This window comes from Arctopsyche grandis, chromosome 3, assembly GCF_051622035.1.
Source record: "Arctopsyche grandis isolate Sample6627 chromosome 3, ASM5162203v2, whole genome shotgun sequence".
Taxonomy (NCBI): domain Eukaryota; kingdom Metazoa; phylum Arthropoda; class Insecta; order Trichoptera; family Hydropsychidae; genus Arctopsyche; species Arctopsyche grandis.
This window is the reverse complement of record NC_135357.1, coordinates 21193268-21214086: the sequence shown is the minus strand read 5'-3', so window position 1 is coordinate 21214086 and position 20819 is coordinate 21193268. Positions and strand designations below refer to the sequence as shown.

At 33.4% G+C, this 20819-nt stretch overlaps 3 protein-coding genes across 4 annotated transcripts; 1 reads left to right on the top strand and 2 right to left on the bottom strand.

The window, feature by feature from the left end:
• Positions 1-811: 811 nt before the first annotated feature.
• LOC143909741 (modular serine protease-like) lies at positions 812-10534 on the top strand. 2 transcript variants are annotated; one of them, XM_077427878.1, is made up of 14 exons: positions 812-1053; positions 3426-3483; positions 3694-3774; positions 4103-4219; positions 4458-4595; positions 4682-4865; positions 5168-5274; positions 5349-5539; positions 5623-5826; positions 7183-7344; positions 7424-7548; positions 7789-7968; positions 8040-8205; positions 9565-10534. In XM_077427878.1, the coding sequence occupies exons 1-14, from the start codon at positions 954-956 to the stop codon at positions 9771-9773; spliced, it is 2022 nt and encodes a 673-aa protein (XP_077284004.1). In that variant the 5' UTR covers positions 812-953; the 3' UTR covers positions 9774-10534. The 2 variants fall into 2 exon arrangements, with proteins under 2 accessions (XP_077284004.1, XP_077284005.1); XM_077427879.1 differs by lacking the exons at positions 4103-4219; positions 4458-4595 and having other exon boundaries at positions 882-1053.
• Positions 10528-13114, bottom strand: LOC143909742 (gastrulation defective protein 1 homolog). The gene is made up of 2 exons (XM_077427880.1): positions 13028-13114; positions 10528-12940 (listed from the first exon to the last, which is right to left on the bottom strand). Exon 2 carries the CDS (start codon positions 12894-12896, stop codon positions 10950-10952), a length of 1947 nt encoding a protein of 648 aa, XP_077284006.1. The 5' UTR covers positions 12897-12940; positions 13028-13114; the 3' UTR covers positions 10528-10949.
• An 881-nt stretch (positions 13115-13995) lies between these two features.
• Positions 13996-15669, bottom strand: Tcs5 (TP53 regulating kinase). Its single transcript, XM_077426798.1, has 2 exons — positions 15474-15669; positions 13996-14918 (listed from the first exon to the last, which is right to left on the bottom strand). Exons 1-2 carry the CDS (start codon positions 15589-15591, stop codon positions 14179-14181), a joined length of 858 nt encoding a protein of 285 aa, XP_077282924.1. The 5' UTR covers positions 15592-15669; the 3' UTR covers positions 13996-14178.
• Positions 15670-20819: the final 5150 nt, after the last annotated feature.

The window sequence follows — 20819 nt, the reverse complement described above, 5'->3', positions numbered from 1 at the left end:
TGAAATAAAAAAAAATATATGGGATGAGATTAATGAGAATTGCGATGCAGCGACAGATGGAAGCGTGTTGTAGAGGCCTTCATCCAGCAGTGGATGGTGAATGACTTTAAATGATGATGAAAAAAGATAGTGCATACAACACACGTTTTCATAAACCAGTATTTTGTAATTCAACAGGTGATTCTAGAAAAAAATTATGATGTAACCCAAGAAAAAATAATTTAGACATGTAACAACAAATAATTTTATTCGACGATGTAACACGCATGTTTACATCACAGTTCTTTAAGCTTTTTGAGTTGAACTCAATTTACATCAATTCTTTTTGTTTTAAAATTAATGAGTTCATCCTCAGTTGAAATAAGTTGATTTTTATTGCATACACTGTTCGCGGAACATTTTAAATTTTTCAACAGACTTCTAACAGGTTCGTGCTACTTGGATGTATTTTTTTTTATATCAACGTAGCCAAATATATTTTTATATTCAACTAGTTGTTTTACCCGGCTTCGCTCAGTATTTGTAATATAAACAGCGTAAACATGGCGAATCTAATAGTAAATATTCATTTGTTTTTTTATTAAATAATTTATTTGAATCGAAAAAAAAATCGAATCTTCGTAATAGAAATTTTGCCTTGTTTACGATTACCAACCAAAGTCACTTATAAACATATATATTAACATACAAAGTCTCTTTCGAAATTATATATTAGATTAATAGCTAATTTGAAACGATGTAAATGCATATAGCGTTCATTGTGATTTGATAATTTCTGTTTATTTTTTTCTAAATGTCGTTGTGTTACTCTCAGTATCTACAGTACTTATTTGGTCACGATGGGTCAGAAATGTTCGTCGAGGTAGTTTTGTATCACTGGGTGTTGGTTTGTCGTGGCGGTGCAACGCACTTTGAGACTGGTTAGCGACTGGTCAGCATCGTCATCGACAATCATGATCGGTGATCATGACCAGTGTATTAAGAGCATCTGGAAAATCAGGAGGGTATCCCTCATGAGTACTGTGGTGGTGATATTGACATTTGTATCCGCAGGTGATTCAAAAACTAACTAAACGTATGTATGTATACTAATATAATAATAGTGAACGCCAACTTAGAAAGTCCAAATTTTCATTAAATGTGTTCGTAGAGTACAGTGTGCCAATTTTTGTCCATATAATATGAATCGTTTATTGAATTAAAATAGTAAATTATGAATAAATAAGCATATATGTACGTATCATTATTACTTATTTTTGTACCGCTAGCTACAAACACTTACGGAACATGTCATTAACTTATACGCTTCTTTCAAAAGATTCTCAAACTTTGAGGCCGTTGATTTGTTCATTCTGCAAAACCTGCTACATGCAGTATTTGAAGATTTTGAGTATTAAAAATTAACGGGAAAACTTACATATATTAATTATGTAATACTTATCTTCTTTGATATACTACTCACCTTCATCTAATATTAATAAAACGGGTCTACGTGACGAGCCAGAATGTTAAATTACAGAAAACACAAATATCGGAAGGCAAAGATCGAAAATCGAAAGATCTTAAGTCGAAACATCAAAAAAAAAGGGTGCATGGTAAACGATACATACTCACTTAATTTGCGCGAGCAGGGTACAACAGGAACAAGAGGAACAGGCTTTTCCTCCCGTATTCTGCGCGCGCACATTAATACGGGAGGAAAAGCCTGTTCCTCTTGTTCCTGTTGTATCCTGCTCGCGCAAATTAAGTGAGTATGTACCGTTTACCATGCACCCTTTTTTTTTTGATCTTTCGACTTAAGATCTTTCGATTTTCGATCTTTGCCTTCCGATATTTGCGTTTTCTGTAATTTAACATTCTGGCTCGTCACGGAGACCGTAATAAAACATACATATAAACATATGAATAGCCAATCGAGTTGCCATTGCACAAAAATATACACTGACCAAATATAATAAATATGTATGTAAAATGTTGAGCGTCAATGATACATTGAGAACTATTAAGGAATTATTATTATCGTTTTTTAGATGATCTGATACCGGGCTGCCACGATACGAGTGCACTCAGACCAAGTACGCTAATTCGGTCACTTGGACGTTACTCGTAACGTGGCAACGTTCCGGTATAAGGCCTAAGGTATTTTTAAATGTGAATTTACATTAAATCAGAGTGCAAAATGCAAATTCTGGATTTCTTATGAAGGATCTAGTGGAAAATTTTCATCATATTGAATTAAAAAAAAATCATGAACAATTTCCTGTGTTTACAACCAATCGATTTATCTGGACAAAAATCACGAAAAAGTAATCTTTTAGTTGTTTTTTTTTTTTTTAGAATATGTGTGTTTCAATTTTTTTACTATTTAAAAAAATATATTGCAGTTTGATTAATGAGAATCAAATTTCGCCATTTTGCCAGGGTTGCCATCCATTTTCTTTTTGAAAACTATTATTTTGTTTTCTTTCTTTTTGCAAATATTTATGTTATTAATCACTCATTATTTGTAATTTGTAATTATTAATATTATTATTATTAGTTTTTTGTGTATCTAGTATATATGTTTTGTTTTTGTTATGTCTAATTTATTTAGTTATTATTTTGTTTCTTTTCTTTTCTGTTATATTTTTGACCATTGTCGCGCATTAGAAATTCCTGTAATGCTACAATGGTCCAAACTTTAAATAAATAAATTATTAATTCATTATTAATTTTGTCAACTTTAAAATATCTTCTTTTTAACAAAAACTCGGTGCACACGAATATAGTATTTGGCATGGATTCCCTTTTTTTTTATTTTTTGATAAAAATGTGTGCCGCGTAAAATTAGTGCCGCGTTTGTCCTGCTCCAGTTTTCTTAGTTATAATTGGATTTTAACGCTTTTGATTTTATGTACATACATGCATACATACAAATGTATGTATGTGCCAGTGGAGTGCCGTGAAAATCTCCCTGTTTTTGTCGCACCGTCTTACTTACGTGTGTGCGAGCAGTATACAAGGAACCAAGATGACGTCACACCTAGTTTCCATGTATCCTGCTCGCGCACACGTAAGTAAAGCTGTGCGACAAAAACAGGGAGCTTTTCCCGGCACGTCACTGGTATTTACACATATATATACATAATATATGTACATGTTGCATACTTATGTTTATCGCAAAAAAATTTAACCTTCTTCGGGTCAAGCTTGACCCTGATGAACCGGTTTCCAAATAAACACTGTGTTTCACAAGTAAAATTTTATCGCCATCTTTTCAACAAGGAAAATAATACGCAGTACATAATCATTTATATTATTTCATTCTTTACGTATTTGCGAGTATTCTGAATTTATTTCTTATAAAAAATTGTGTGAATATACATACATACATACCTATAATATGATACAATAAGGCAATAAGCTAATGTTAAAATATTTTTTAGTGTTTCCGGCGACGACACATTTATGGACTGATGGTTATAATTCAGAATTTGAAATTAGGTATGTGTAGACATAAGGTATGTGTATGTGTAGTGAGGTATAAGGTATGTGTAGACATAAGCTTTTAAGATTAGTTTTTTTTTATTATTACTTTATCCATGTATTTTGAAGATTTTGACTGATCTGACTGAGAATTGATCACTGATCACGTTTTCATGGTTTAGAAATTTATTTAGTTAATTTTAATTTTAAGTTTGTTATGAATTTCAGCGATTTCGATAACTTCCAAAATACGAGCCAAATCTATCCAGTTTTGTTTAGAAATGCCAGACAGACAACAAAAAAATGCGGGTAAGTAAGACTTTATTACAAAAATTGGTTATTCATTATTTATGTAATTAATGGGAGCGCGTACCTACCAATTTCTAATTGAAAATGGGAAAATGTCAGAGTTGGAGTCGAATTTATTTTAACGACTCCACAGCCATGGTTTATTTATCCTATATTAAAGCCTTTTGCTAATATTTGCATGCGGGCCCCATTTTTCTAGTTACGCCACTGTTTGGAAGACTTAATAATGAAACATACACATAACCAAAATATATTTTTTTGAGGATAACATAATATAAACATATAATATAATGTTATCAACACAAAATATTATTTTCAAAAATTATAGTTCGGGTAGATGGAAGTGTAAGGATGGGAGTTGCATCCCATTAGAAGACTTATGTGATGGTAAACCTAACTGTCCGGATAAGTCAGATGAGACTTTGGCAAGCTGTCGCAATACAAGGTGTGTATAAATATTAAATTTTAGGCATCCATGTATGTATGTATGTGTATATAAAATCTAAATTATAAATAGTTATAAAATGATCATTTCGATTAGATCAAATTAGATGTAATTTAAATGAAAACTAAATAAATCTTTGGATGTCAGTTATGAAGTGAAACTCTTCCATTGCTTAGTGGTAGCTAATAGTAAAAATATGTAGAAAAAATATGAAAAACATTAAAAATATTTTATTTAGATGTGATTCATACTTGTTCCGATGCACTTATGGTGCTTGCGTGGATGGCGATGCCAAGTGCAATAATGTAAAAGATTGCGACGACGAATCAGACGAACTCCACAAAGACTGTAGAAAGAACACTGTCAACACATGTAGGTAATCTTCCTTTTTTTTATTATTTATTACAATGGGGAATAATTTAAAGTGATTTATATGTACTTGATAAGAGTTTAAATTTTTAGCAATAACCAATTCCAGTGCAAAACAAACGAATGCATCGAAAATGACTTAGTATGTGATGGTCATGGAGATTGTTCAAATAATGCCGATGAGAATGTGCAGCAGTGTTCACATAGAATATGTCAATCTTACCTGTTTAGGTGTGCATATGGTGCATGTGTTGACGGTGACGCTTTATGCAACAATGTCAGTATGAATACAATAGAAGCACAACGAAAAATTTCGATTTTTTAATTATAAATTCACACAGGACTCGAAATGGAAATTTTCACGAATGGGAGCGCTCATTTATGATTTTTTTTTTATAATTTACGAAAGGGAACAGAAATTTTGAATTTTTCACTAGAGGGAGCGCTACTTTTCTGGATTTCACGAAAGGGAGCGGCGTTCCCATGCGCTCCTGTCCATTTCAAGTCCTGCATTCACATAATTACATTTCAGATATCATTCCATTTCATAATTTTAAACAGTTAAATTAATCTTTTTAGGTTATTGATTGTGTAGACGGATCAGATGAAGTGTTCGACGTATGCGTTGGTATTAATCCAAATTATATAGCGATTGTGAATGTTATTAATCCTACAACACCTCCAAAGTAGGTTCAATATTTTTTTAAATAATAAATGTAGTTATTTTATGTGAAAGTAAAAAAAAATAATTAAATTTCAGTGAATCTGTATGCATTTTACCGAACTATCCAGAAAGAGGGAGATATAAAGTTAATAATAAAACGGTTACACCAGGCACTCCAGTAAACGATTTCACTCTTCTGAATTATGAATGCGAAAAGAATTATTTTCCTACTCTGAACTTCACTTTTTGCCAAAGCGGTGTTTGGAACGAACAAGCCCAGTGTATCAGTGAGTTTAAATTTCATATAATTTTTCATATTCAATTTTACATAATGATATTCAAAAATATAAAAATATAATTTTATTTTTAGAGGCTTGCAAAACATTGAGTTCTTCTACTGTTAACTTTCAGTGCTCTTATCAGGGAAACAATGTCTCTTGTAATGATGTAATGCTGAGTGGTACAGTTGTAAAATCTACTTGTAAGACGCGACATATAGAAACCACTTCTAAACTTAGAACTCTTAAATGTATAAATGGTGATTGGGATAATACGATGCCTCAGTGTGTTGCTGGTTAGATATTTTATAACTATTCATATACTCATTTATGTAATAGTACATAAATACATGCTAACATGTAAGATGACCTTTTTCTTCAAATTCAAAACCAGGACATTTTTTATTATATTATAAACAAGACAGCTTAAAATTGTACTAGTTATTACTAATTAGCAAACATTTTTAAGTTAAAACATTGAATTGCGTTTTATCACTGGAACACATTGTTCATTAAAGAAAAAAAGTCCTTTGGCAAGCGCATTTGCTTGTGGTAAACGGAGATAACATTCGACATTTTTGTAGAAGACATCATTTTCGCTCAAGGTTTAATATATTTAAAACCATCTATTAGATACTATTAGATCAAAAAAGTTCTTTTAGATACAAAAAATGTTCTGGTTTCATTTATTTACCAGGAAATATACCCAAAAAACCAGTAGTGAACTGGTTAAATCAATGTAAATAGTCATTGTATACCAGGGTTTTTATTTTAAAAAAAGTTGCCGGAATTCGTTTCTTATCAAGCTTTTTACTAAAAAAAATTATATTCAAATATCATTGAAATAAAATTAAAACTAGCTTTTCCTATGCCGCGCCATTAAGAACGACAATATTTTGAATCCATCCATATTTCATCTGGTTCATAACTTTTGTTTTGCTCTCTAGCTTTGTACATAATTTGCCATCTTTCCTGGAAAATAGCCCCAATGCCCCATTTTTTGTTCAAAAGGCACGGTCCCGAGCCTGTCTCTATTCATAACATCATATCATAGATATATAATACATAGATGGGCCCTGACGCCTGATTTTGGTCGGAGATCTTTTCGTCACTAACTGAGGGGTACGGGGGGTTTAACTAGCGGGGAAGTTGGGAAAAAAAAAGGTCGACGCAGCGGTCGTCGTTTTTTTCACCACTTCCCCGCTAGTTAAACCCCCCGCACCCCTCAGTTAGTGACGAAAAGATCTCCGCAATATCTATGCAATCGACCTTTCCTACTTAGAAGCTAACTAGCTACTGAGAGTTGGACCATGCACTACTTTGTTTTTGCATGGTCCAACAGGGTGACTGGCTTAGAGCGTAAAGGCGCATCTATGGTTATTCTATATATATATGCATCATATTTTATCATTTCGACGAATTATATAAAAATGGATTGTCATTATGTACGCGCGTACATTGTTTCGTCTAATTGCTTTTGAAACATTAAATAGCTTTTAAAAAGGTGCCAGAACGCCGTTCCACCATGTTACATGATAAAAAAAAGCCCTGACTTATACTATATACATACATACATATTCAAATTAAAAGTACATAATTCTTCTGATTATTATTTTTAATTATAGATGCTAATAGTCACTGATTATTTTCAGAATGTGGCCTGGAAAAATCGTTAGGGGGGGGTCTGGCAATAGGAGGTTACAATGAAGTATCGGGTGGATCACCATGGCATGTAGGCATTTATAGGTTAAAGTATAACAACTTTGGTCATATCTGCGGGGGAACTATTATCACAAATAGACTTGTAGTCAGTGGTAAGTGCTTCTTATTTTACTTATCAAAATTAAATTTGTGTTAACACTAAATTTACTTCAACTAATATTATAAATATAGCGGCTCACTGCTTCCACGATGATGCTGCAGGAACTATTCTGAATGAAACAAATTATGCAGTGGCAGTTGGAAAATATTACAGGAGTTATTATAGTGAATTAGACAAAAATCCTCAAAAATTTTTGGTAAGCATGTGAAACGATACGGATAAATTAAAATAACATGCAGATTGCTGGGAAACTTATATTATATGCTTTATCATTTTGGATTTTCTGTATGACAAACGATATACTTCCAGTTAACCAATCATTTCTTTCGTATATTTTTACTTTATTTTTGTTTTGGATCTTAATATCATTATAATCTATAGGTCTCAATGTAATTTATTGTATCAATTGATTGTTATTCATCGATTCAAATTCAAGATTTCACGTATTATCACGCCTGAAACTTATGGGGGACATGATCAAAATCTGCAACAAGATATAGCTGTATTATTGCTGAAGGGTCAGATCAAATTTACCGATTCAGTGCATCCAGTTTGTTTGGACTTATTATCAAACACATTTCAAAAAGAACAAGTATCACCTGGAAAACTTGGAAAGGTAAAACTACATGTTACAATCCTTTAAATCAATCCTATTGTGTCATCAAATTACAAATTCTATTGTTCCAGGGCGTAGGTTGGGGTCTTACCAAGGAAGGTGACGTTAATTCAGCTTCTGAAAGCCTAATAGCTGTCACTATACCAGTAGTGGATTATGCGACTTGTAGGGGCAAAGTACCAAGCTCATTTGTTCGTTATTTGACCGTGGATAAGTTCTGTGCTGGTTGGCTGAATGGTTGGTTGACATATATGTACATAATAGTTATTTTTAAATCTAAAAAAATATTAAATTAAGATTCCTTCTATTTTTTTCAATTCAATGATTATATCTGAATAATAAGAAAAAGTTTAAATACAAAACGTATTGTCATAAATTCTATAATATATATGAAATTTCAATTCAATAAACCAAAAGGTTTCTGAGAAAAACATAAAAAAAACCTCGATTCTCTAGAGTAAAAGTACTACTTCCGGCCTAGGAAAAAATATTTTAAAAATATTCTGGTATAAAATGTATAATCTCTATCACGGGTAAAAAATTTTTAGCCCAATTTGATTAGCTGTTAGGGAGATAATTGAATTAAAAAACTGAAAAAAAAGAGGATACCTATAAGGGGAGGTACCATTTCCATAGACAGTTAATAGAGAATATAAAAAGTCAATCCACGCGGATATATTGCTATCATTGATGGCAACAAAAATTAAATATGAAGAGTTTGGTTGTGCCGCTCCAAAATCTATTTGGTGTCCCGTCAATAATTACTGATCGCCGCACGAATCTCAATAAAGAATTTGTAGAAATATGCTCCATGTTGAGTTTTAATACATTTTAATTGGTATTATATTTTTATATTCATATTTTTTGTCTTTGTATTTTTATATCCATGTTTTTTTTTATTGTAATTTTAATTTCAAAACATTTTTGATTTTTTTTATTATTTTTAATTGTTGTGTTCTTTAAATTGTATATATGTATATAAAATTTATTAAAATTCATCAAAATTTTTTATTAATTAAAATTAAACTCAGCATAAAAATATTTAGATGCTAAAATTGAACATTTTTAATGCCCTAAAACGCAAAAATGCAAAATGAAAATGCTAAAATTGACAAAAATATATGCCCAAAATATGTGTCTCTAGTAATCGGTGATCGATTCTGAGTTCGAATCAGTCAAAATCTCGATTTAAATCATCCATACCTTCATTTCGGAAAAAGATTAACAATTCATTCGTAAGTTATATGAATCGGCATAACACTTTACGCCTAGATAACCACTTGACTTCAGTGTGAAAAAAGCAAACATTCATACTGAGCTTCCATAGTAATGCAAAGTTTTTTTTAAAATGCGTGTTTTTAAAGGTCTCGATTTGATGAAATTTATCATGTTTACAACTTGGTCTAGTATAGGTTCTAGTGCTGCTGGTATTTTCTTCGAAACTAGAGATTTTATATGTAAAAAAACAGTACGTAGTTATAATATTAGGGTTTCTTGTCTTTGCAAGGATAACAAATTTTTTAAATGAGCTTACCATTGATGGTTAAGAACCACTACTCTAACTTCTACTTAATTTATGGTTTGTTTGCTTTGCAGGAACTGCTCTGTGTAGTGGAGACAGCGGTGGTGGTTTAGTTTTCGATACTACCGAAAGAGGAATAACCCGTTGGTATCTCCGAGGCATCGTCAGCGTCAGTGATCTTGATGACACTAGAACTACCTGCCGAAAAGACATGTATACTGCCTTTACCAATGTATTCAGACACAAGGATTTTATCTCGGATTTGATGACAGAGTACATCTAACACCTTTTACCATCACTTATGACCCAACTACATAATTTATTGTAAAATGTGATTCAACTTTTTGTTAATGATTTAATATTACAATTTATAAAATTCAAAATGCAGGAATATCAGTGATATCAATATTTTTATATTATCTATAAATTTAAATGTGAATAAGTTTTTTTCTTGACTTTTAATATTAAGGGATGTATTGGTTTTTGAAAAGACATTTTTTACTTCAATGTGGTCCTATTTAAAAAAAAATCTGTAAAATTCGTTACTACTGTAGAACAGCAATTTATGTATGTATGTGTGCACATCTTTAGGTTTAAAACAAAACATTGAATTGATTATATCCAAGTCATAAACATATTATTTTGGTCATTTTATATTTCAAATAGTTAGCTTAAAAACTTGTCTCAATATTATTCTCGATATTAAAAAAATGAATTCGAAAGGCCATTGAACAGAAATGGGGATAAATATTTATAATATATGAAAGATGAGATACAAATTAATGCTCAAGAGAAATTTGTGATTTAATTTAAGTGATATGATAATTTACTATTTTATTAAATGTGATTTACTTTTACAATTTTTATTATTTGTTATCCTTTTTCTATACCCGCAGTAAAATAATTATTATGTACAATTTATTATGGGTAAATTTTCAAATCAGATGAAATATTAGAAAATTTGTGAATGCTGCAAAATGCAAAAAAAAACATGACAAATATAAAATGCAATTATTTTACAAATAAAACATCAATATAATATATAAATCGCATTATTATTTATTTTCATGTACATATTTTATATATGTATGTATACATACATATAATATATACATTTAAATACAAAAAGATTCCTCTAAAACCTGGTACTTTTTTTAATGATTTTTGAATGGAGAATATTATGAAATTATATGTAACATACATGTCAATTTTATTTCGGGTCCCAGTATATATGTCCCAGACGTTTCACAGATAGTTAGCGACACCGAACAGCTCAAAGATAAATATGGTCCTTCATTCATGTTAAATAAACACTTATGTATAATTGAAATTGATTAAATAAAAAATAAAAAATTCTGTTGACCGTACTTTTTCTATAAAATCTGAATACAAAAAATGTACACAAATATGGGTATTTAAAAATATTATTAATTTGCATAAATTGGTGTGACCATTGGTATTACTGCAGTTTCATTTTTTTTGACGTAGATGGTTCATCACTCTCAGAATTTTTTTGCTCTTCGTCTACTTGAAATATCGGTTTAGGTTGGGTTTTTGCATACGCTGGGGATATCCAAAATGGATTTTCTGCAGCATCTTTGGCATACTTCAAAATGGCTTCACGTGGATCCTGTTCATCGTTGACACGCTTACTGAGACCTAGGTTCCTTATTACATATGAGCTCAGAGTTCCACCCGATGAAGCTACCCGTCCACCTTGACCGGAAGTTATGGGCAAATCAGGGCGTTTCGATTTGACAGGATCTAATCTATCTTTTTCCATGCGTTTTTTCACAGTCTTCACACGGTCTTGTTGGAAAAGTGGTAAAGCATGTGGCGTTATTACTTGAGTGTTGCTCAACACTTCTATGGTATTGCGTTTTCTATGAGTTTTTACTACGCACAACTTAGCTCCCCGAAGGCTTCTTTTGTGATCATAGTAACATTGCACAGTGCCATCTCCACAGCCAACAAATATTTGGTTCAGTTTGGGATGCCATAGGGTTTTAATGATGTGCGACTCTGCTACTTCAATCTCGCTTACAAGATTGAATGACGTTGTGTCATAGAATAGAACACGGCCAAACTTTCGATTCTTCTTCAACGATTCACCAGTCACTACCATGGAGTCGTCCGGGCTGAACATACAATCTGTTGTATCGTATCGTGAAAATAAATCATTTACAGTGTGAACTGGTTTTTTAAAAACGCGTAAATCCCACAGTTTCAATGTGTCATCACATCCACGAGTTGCTATATGATTCCCATGGTATGAATACACCAATGAAGATATTTCCGATTGTTTTTGATGTGCATCTCTCACGAGTATGCTTGTATTTACAAAGCTTTTGCGGTGATCCCACAACTGGATAGATCCATCATAACAACCACACGCTACAGTATTACCGTCTCTAGAATAAGTACATGCTACCGGAGTTGTTTTGACTCCACCTTGAGCTCTAGGTTTAATAATATTTTTGTGCTGCTTCGGTTTTTCTACATCCCACAGTCTGAGAGTACCGTCCTGTGACGAAGTCATGAATTCTTCTCTTATGTTAGGATGCCAACAGCCGCTATTGAGTGACGCTGTATGACCTTTAGTTTTAGCCATATCTGATATGTATTGATCCCCTTTGATACATTCAATAACTTCAAAGCCATCTCTATCTAAAACTTTAGCTTGGGCACATCCACTTATAACTAGAATTGTATCACCTGTGGCGGAATACTGAAGACACTTGATTGGATGATTTTCGCAGGGCCGCAATGTACGGAAAGATCTCATGGATGTGTCCATGCCTGCAAAATCCCAGAAACATACATCATAATCTACAGATCCGGTTGAAAGACGAGCTCCTGAGGGATCGGCAGCTACTGCTATGACTGCTTTGGTTCCATGTTTCATCTGTACCTCATGACTGGATGGTATGTAATTTACAAGTTTCGATTCTTGTTCATCGCCCGAATCACTTAGCTCATTGTAGCTATCATCGCTATCATCATCTGATTTATCTGCTTCTTTCACATTTGTAGCCGAAATTACATTTGTCGGTAAAGGCGGACCTATAAGATCATCGTCACTGTCATCATTTGATTGCTCAATAGGCAGTAAGGATTCTTTTTTAAGAGGTGCTACCGAGCGGGCAGTTTTCTTAACTTCTTCCAACATTTGCTCTACATTGAAAGTCTTTGCCTTTTTTCCAAATTCTTGAATTCCTAACACCTCCTTCATTTGTTGTGCCTCGGAATCGTCTTCGTTTGAAATATCAACGATTTCCCTCGTTCTTCCAAATGTTCCAAAGCCACCAGATTCATCATTTGGAGCAGTATCGACGTCACCAGACTTGAGAACTTTAGGTAACGCTATTTTACCAAACGAGATTAAATTTTTTTTGGATGAATTCATCTTTGGTTATTTAATCGAACTTCTTTTACAAAAATGTTCATAACCTGAAAAATAGGTTTATAAAAAATGTAAGTCGGGTATTTTCGAAAAATGTGAATTAAGTTAAAAAATAACTAAGCAAGCGTACGCACGTGAGTAATTCAATGGTATACGTCGAGTCCAAGATATACAAATTTGACATTTCAATACTATTGGTCCAAATATAAGAATTAGTGAGCATATAAGAAAAAAAAATTCATTCTCCTGCAAATTTTTCGCTACGTGACCAAGTGACGCGAGTCCATTAGAATTTTTATTATTCCAAAATGATTAATTTTGAAATAAAATGATTGAAAACGCAAATGAACAGAATTTGATAAAAATTGCCTAGAATAGATTGTAAGCACTTTTTATGACGATTTTTTCTGTATCTGTGGCTTTTATTAAAAATTAATAAGCGTTTCTAGCTTTAAAAAAATCGACTCCAAATATATTATTATAAGGTGCATTAAGGGTTTATTAAATTATAAAATATTCTCATATAAAGGGTATAACAATCGGTAAGCGGACTACTAGTCATATGTGAACCAGTCACTGGACGACCGGTCGCTCTAGATCGGTCACACGTGATCACCCGTCACACTAATACTGGTCACACCCGAAAATTAGTCACAAAAAAACTGGTCACACCCAAAAATTAAAAATTGGTCGAATTTTCGGGTGTGACCAGTTTTAGTGTGACGGGTGATCACGTGTGACCGATCTAGAGCGACCGGTTCACATTTGACTAGTAATCACCGAACCATAACAATCAGGGCTGTGGAGTCGGTGTCGTAAAAAATCAACCAACTCCGACTCTTTTTTTTATTATTATTTAAATTAATAGTATTACGGTATGCGTCAATTAGAGTCCATAATTTATTGAAGGAAATCCGTTTAAATCCGAAAAAAGGTTTGCCGAACCTTTTTTAGAAAGCATTTACAATAATAGAACAATAGACGGCGCGCTTCCAACAGTGAAAGGGTCCACCATAAGTATTCAAAAGATACTTGGGCACTCAATTTTTCATGGCATATGCCTAAATCGTAAATCAAGGGACAGGTATAGTAAAAAATTCTTTATGGTTAAAAAAATATTTGAAATGTTTATTATACTTAAATCAAATTACCATAGATTGTTATATTATACAATCGAGATAAAAATTAACAAGCGTATAACCATAAAAAAACATTACATTTTAGAAAAATATATAAATTTCAATATTAATTTAATTACAATATACATATTTCCGTGTTACTTCACTCAGCCTACCATTGTTCGCTTTCTACCTCTTAATCTGATTTCTTCCAATTTTATTAAAACATCTTTTGACTGACCTTTATTCTGAGCTTGGTAAACTTGAAGTATATTTTCAAACATATGGGGTAAAGTACTGTGTGTACTAATTAAAGCCCTTTCGAGAACATATAAGTCAACACCTTTATCTTCAGCACTGTTGTCTACACGAGAAAGACCAAAATCTAACATAACTATTTCACCATTATCGGGCCCATCGTATTCCTTCGGATCCAATTCTTCAGGCTTAGCTAGTAACATATTGGAAGTAGTCAAATCACCATGTATTATATTATTCCGATGCATCATTGCCAACACAGTACCAATTTTGTCTGTTAATCTCTTCAATAAAGTCATATATCCATCATCCTCATTATTTTCATCTGTTTTATTATTTATGTCTACAATGTATTCTTTAACGGTTACACTGTTCAGCACATGCTCCATGTATATACGTCCATTTTGATAGTCGACAAAGTACAATGTTGGCGTCCTTATATCACATAATTGACTTTTTAGTAAAGCTTTCGCTTCTGATTTAGTGCGCTCTTTTGTGATTGTAGAATCTAAGATAGAATGTCTGTATGCCTTAGAAAACCTTTCTTTAACTATAGCTGGTTTCTCAAGATATACCCCAGAATAAAGTTTTGCTTCGGCACCTTGTTTCATGAGTTGAAATCCATGCTCAACTAAATGACTCATTTCACCTGAAATATTTTAATATATGAAAAATAAGATGAATTTATGTATGTATATAGTTAGCCACGTAGTGTTGACGAAAACACCAGAATTATTATATTAGAATATATTTTTTTAAATTTATTGATGACACATTTAGTATGATTGAAATGCGTTTACCCTGATTGACCCAATATAACATACTGACGCCCAATTAATGAAGTTATCAATTCAAACTACACCTAATCTAACTTAGCACGTCTCGTAAACTATCATACGATTTAAACACATTTAAATTGTCCCCGAATTGTTCAAAATCTGCGATTGAAAGCTGCAGTAGAAATACTTGTTAAATTAGGGTTTCAAAAAGGAAAACTTTAGCTCTTGTTTTTATTTAATTTAAGTTTCACCATTAAAACACGAAATTAACTTGAAAACACTAAACAACGTACTTAATACTAAACATAACCTCGAAAATCAACATTGATATAATAATCTATCGTTGTTAGTTAGTTCGTTTCGGTGGTTTATTTCATTCAAATGATACTTTTTTTAACAATCAATAAGTAAAACTGAGATATTACCAGCTACTAATATATTTCTACAGATTGTTCTACGAATCAAACACCTCAGCAAACTACGAAAACGAACAAATGTCAAAGAAACTAATGTCAGTACCAACACTTTTGGCCTAAAAACCATATTTTAAAAATATAACGAGTCTAAAAAACATTTGCTAAAAAATACGCACAAGAGCTATGATAATATGGTAAACGGACTACTAGTCATATGTGAACCAGTTACAGGACAACTAGAGGGGTCACTCTAGATCGGTCACATGTGATCACCCGTCACACTAAAACTGGTCACACTCTAAAACTGGTCACACCCGAAAATTAGTCACGAAAAAACTGGTCACACTAAAAAATTCGACCAATTTTTAATTTTTGGGTGTGACCAGTATTTTCGTGACTAATTTTCTATATATTTCTATATCTATATATATTTTTATATATATACAAGAATATTTATATTCATATACTTACAAGATTACCTCTTAAACGAGCTTAGCTCGGTGATGAGGTAATTATGAACATATTATTTATTTTGAACATGTCTATAATGTACTATGGTCAAGATGAATTTCAAGATTTTCAATATCTATACAGTTAGTATTTTATTTGCACATATCCCTACTTGCATGCGTGCGAGCAGGATGCAATTCTGCAATCGTGTGATATCGAAATGTCACCAGCGAAGGTAATTTATCCTCATAAATTACCTTCTAAAAAAACCAATTTCAGTTTGTCGTTTGCTCAATATTCTTCCAATATTATGGCATGTCCAAATGATATGCGATAATTTTTTTATGGGAAACTTTCGGATGAAAACTTGAAAAACGAAAAAATAGGCTTTTATAAATAAAAAAATATATTTTTTACAAGGCTTATATTAGTTTTACCTGCCGTGTTTAACTTTTAAAGTAATGGAAATCATTTTCGATTATTTTTTTTAATCTATTAAAAGCGAATAGAAACACGTTGTTTAAAATTTATTTATAAAAAAGATAAAAACTACTATTCTATAGGTTTATATTTTCGAAAAGAAAATAAAAATATTTTGTAGGGGGAAAACATTCATCAAAATATAAAGCAACGGCTCTACCCAATGCATGATTTTTGTTCATGTAAATGCGAAAATAATCTTTGTTAAAAGGTTTCACGCGTTACTAAATGATACATACATACATATATGTATGTAGCATAGAATGACAAATTTATGAATGCACATACGTATCACATATGTACTAATTACATCAAAATTTTTATTGATTGACATTATAACCAGTGGCGGCTCGTCCATACGCACTGCGGTACTGCAGCACCCCCAAGGAAATTGAGAAAAAATTAATATTATTATATACATAAATGTATGTATATTATATAAAAATATCAATATTATTTAAGCGTGTATCAAGCTCGCCCGTACACCGATACATCCAATAATGATCATGCATCGCGGTACTAATATCAGAAAGTGAGGCATCATTTATGATTTTGTGCAGTACGGTTTTCGATGGAATATGCCGAGTGGGCGAAGGAGGAGCGCGGGGGCAGCTAGAAGCTTGGTCTGTACTGCACTCCCAACAGTACAAATTTCTTTTTGCGTTCGTGTGCGCGCCACGCGCTCGACACGCTCCTCACTTTTCCTCATTTCTTCTGCACCTTTTGTGTTTCCTTCTACACCTATTACACTTTCCACGTTTCTACACTCCCTTCTACACGTCACTATTTAAGATGGTATCAAAATCAAGAAAAGCTGCAATCTAGTAATATCGATGCATTTTCAATTAAAGAAAAGTTAAAAAGTTAAAAACTACCTCTGAGCCAGAACGGTTTTTCATCAATAAATAGAAAAAAGACATACATATATAAGAAACACAATGGTTCAAGAAAGATTGACGGCTTTGTCTATGCTGTCAATTGAAAAAAAATGATTATGAACAGTGACAATTTTAACGAAAAGGTGATAGACCTTTTTTCATGGAAAAAAGACAGAAGAATCAATTTTTTAATGAAATAAAATACATATAATGTTTAATTTTGATAATTTTGTTGTTAATAGTAAAATATAATCCAAATAAACATTTTTTTTATTTTTAATCAACCGCAGCACCCCCAGATATTTTATCCACGAGCCGCCACTGATTATAACTAAATCTTATTATGGTTTACCGCACATGTAAGTATTACGATGTACCACAATAAATAGTGTCACAGAAATGGTACAAGTCCAGCACCGAATCGTACAATTCTCGTATTATCAATAGCATGTAAAGAAAAAATCAAAAATGTTGTTACTGTGGCGGCTCGCTTATACGACATGGTCGAGTTTGGTTGCCTTCCTGCGAGTGGGAACCAACTCGGCTGGGTTCGGAGAGCTACTACTCACTCTGTCTTCAACTGTCATATAATAAACCCGTGCATTAACATGCCAGTCGTCTCATTCGTTCATCCTCCATACTGGTGACCCCCGACATCGAGCCACGCAGCCTCGATCAATTTCAACATGCCGCTCATCCCTGCCTCTCCGAGCCAGGCGGGAGAAGCTACCCGCCGCGCCCCCATCGCCATCAACACGCGTCGCGGCCCGCGGGTGACAATAAACGAGCAGACACGGCTACCTACCTACCTACCTACCGACGTCCGGCCACAACGTCGATGACAGGTGCTTACAAAAATGGGGGAGCGAATGAGACGACGATCTTGACAGCTGGATGTGGAGTCATGCGCGATCCACTACACATAGAACGGTCATCCAGCACCACAAGACATACACCATATCAGCACCATCATCATCATCATCATCAAGGCCCCGTCCGTCCCCACGAGCGTCGTCACGCCGAGACGGGCGGTAGCGCTACAACACCTCCACGAGCCACAACGACTCACAGTCCAGCTCGGAGTATCATCAACCACATCGATGCCCCTGCCGCCCCCGCCGCCCCACCAACCGACATCAGCCTCGGAAGAGCGGCGCCGCCGCAGCATCGCATCGCATCGGCGCGACCATCGGACCAGCCACCGTCCTGCTCGCGACGTCACCGCCCTCGAATCTACCGACCATTCAGGGCGGTACATCTATGTACACAGCGGATGACCCACGTCAACAATTTTTTTCTCCCCACGTAATAATTTTTTTCTTTTGTAAAATTTGTTTCTTTGTAATTTTGGTATCGCTGATGCTGGGGGGGGGGGGGGAGTGATGTGGCGGCTCGCTTATACGACATGGTCGAGTTTGGTTGCCTTCCTGCGAGTGGGAACCAACTCGGCTGGGTTCGGAGAGCTACTACTCACTCTGTCTTCAGCTGTCATATAATAAACACGTGCATTAACATGCCAGTCGTCTCATTCGTTCATCCTCCATATTACCATACGATTTTTTCGAAAATATTGAACATGTAATTTATATTTATATTCTTCATACCCGATCTAGTATTTGATAAGGTTTTGTTCAAAAACTGTAAATCGCAAGTAATAGTTTCCTTTTAGACAATAATTCATTTTTTTTAGGGTGGGAAATGAAACAAAGGGGCACCAAGCAGTTAAAAAAATATATATGCTTATTTTTGTTGTAAGCCTAGAATTCGCGGAAAATTAGAGTATATAAATATTACGTGCATATACTTCGGCACATTAAAATGGAATCTGTATCCAAGGAATTCATTGCATTCACTTTTCTGGAATAAACTATCAAATTAATTTTGTTATTTTATCAAAAAAAAATATACGTTCGAATAAAATATGTGTGCTAAATTCAAGGCGCCTAGAATTTATTCACGATCGTGTGATATGTCTAAACTAGGGAGTTCATTGAATGACCCAAAAAATAGCTCAGTAATCTATCGGTACATTATTACTTTTACCGGCAAATCAACATCAACATGATATACTGATTCACTGCGTTTTATCACATTACAGTTCTTTATTTAATCTTCTGGCAGCACCGGTCTGACCCAGTGCTTTATTCAGGAGAAAAAAAAATAATAGTCACAGAACGGATTTACAAGGAAGATGTAGTAAATTAATCAGTTTCAGATTCCGATGATGATATTGCAAATATGTGTTATCAGTAGAGGTAGGATAGCCAAGGTGCCGCTCATTGTTCCATTGTTGTAAATCTTTTGTAAAAAAGGTTCGGCAAACCTTTAACAATGCATTCACAACATTTGAACAATACCTCAGGCTCCGGTGACTAGTTATCAGTAAAAGAAAGGCTTCAATTACCTATTAGAAATAAAACTGAAGTCATTTTGAGAAACGAAACTACCCAGAATAAAAAAAAGATAATTTGAAAAAGAAAATGACTTTTTTGATAAAATGAAATAAAACACCTGAAAAATTAGATCCCAACTATCGAACGATAGTGTGAATACATTATGTTTTCTATGCTGCTATTTGCTTATACGACGAATATAAAAATATGTTTTTTTAGTCTTTTATGAAAAATTAATTTATAGAGAATTCATTAACAGTCATACCATTTTTTGGACAATATATCTTAGTACATAATAAATAATGTTTATTGGCGTTTGGCTAAATATATTTTGTACAAAAAAAGTAGTCTATTTTTGAAATTGGAAAATTTGGCAATTCACCGAGAAACCGGTAATTGGTAAAAAAATTATAGGATAAACAATAAACAGAAATTACGATAAATTAGACTTCCTAACTTTGACATAATTTTCATAATTATAATATATTATTTTTTAATTAAGGGGGGGGGGCTGGCGCTCCCATAGCCCCCCTGGTTACGGCCGTGTGTATTGATATTAAACGATTTTTTTCTTGATAAAGATAAAGGTTGATCACATCCGATTTAGATTTTTTTGGTTAAATTTAATTTTATATGTCAATTAACAAAACGATAAGAGAAAATAGGTTCGGTGATTACTACCCCAATGTGAATCTCTACCAGGATAACCGACGCTATGAAAATCGCGCGGACCGATCTCCTGTCGCCAGAAATATCGACTAGACATATGAACTTCGCATGTTGATACGGACATACGAGTCCGTAACGTCATTTTAGATTTGATAATAATAAAAATCTTGTAGAAAAAAAAGCATATGCTGAACTATATTTGGGCAATTTTCCTATGCGACGAATTTTCGTGCGACAGGAGAACCGCGCGCGCGATTTTCGTAGCGGCGGTTATCCTGGTAGCAATTCACATTTGGGATGTAACCCGTTTACATCCGAGAAAATAAGAAGTAAAATAACGTATAATTGAAGGACTGGTTGGTTGGAGTGGATTATAAACATTATAATGTTTATATACATTAACTCGTTACATTGATTTGCTGTCCTGAACAATTAAAAAAAAGCACTGTGTACTGGTGCATGCAGAAACGTATCATGTGAAAAGT

What these genes read in the sequence shown, in the direction of transcription:
- LOC143909741 (XM_077427878.1), top strand. Translation starts at nt 954, where the DNA reads ATGATCGGTGATCATGACCAGTGTATTAAGAGCATCTGGAAAATCAGG. An exon ending in GCAAGCTGTCGCAATACAAG is followed by an intron (nt 4,220 to 4,457) that starts GTGTGTATAAAT and finishes TATTTTATTTAG; the next exon opens with ATGTGATTCATACTTGTTCC. An exon ending in CGAACAAGCCCAGTGTATCA is followed by an intron (nt 5,540 to 5,622) that starts GTGAGTTTAAAT and finishes TTTTATTTTTAG; the next exon opens with AGGCTTGCAAAACATTGAGT.
- LOC143909742 (XM_077427880.1), bottom strand. Translation starts at nt 12,896, where the DNA reads ATGAATTCATCCAAAAAAAATTTAATCTCGTTTGGTAAAATAGCGTTA.
- Tcs5 (XM_077426798.1), bottom strand. Translation starts at nt 15,591, where the DNA reads ATGGTTTTTAGGCCAAAAGTGTTGGTACTGACATTAGTTTCTTTGACA. An exon ending in TAGAAATATATTAGTAGCTG is followed by an intron (nt 14,919 to 15,473) that starts GTAATATCTCAG and finishes AAAATATTTCAG; the next exon opens with GTGAAATGAGTCATTTAGTT.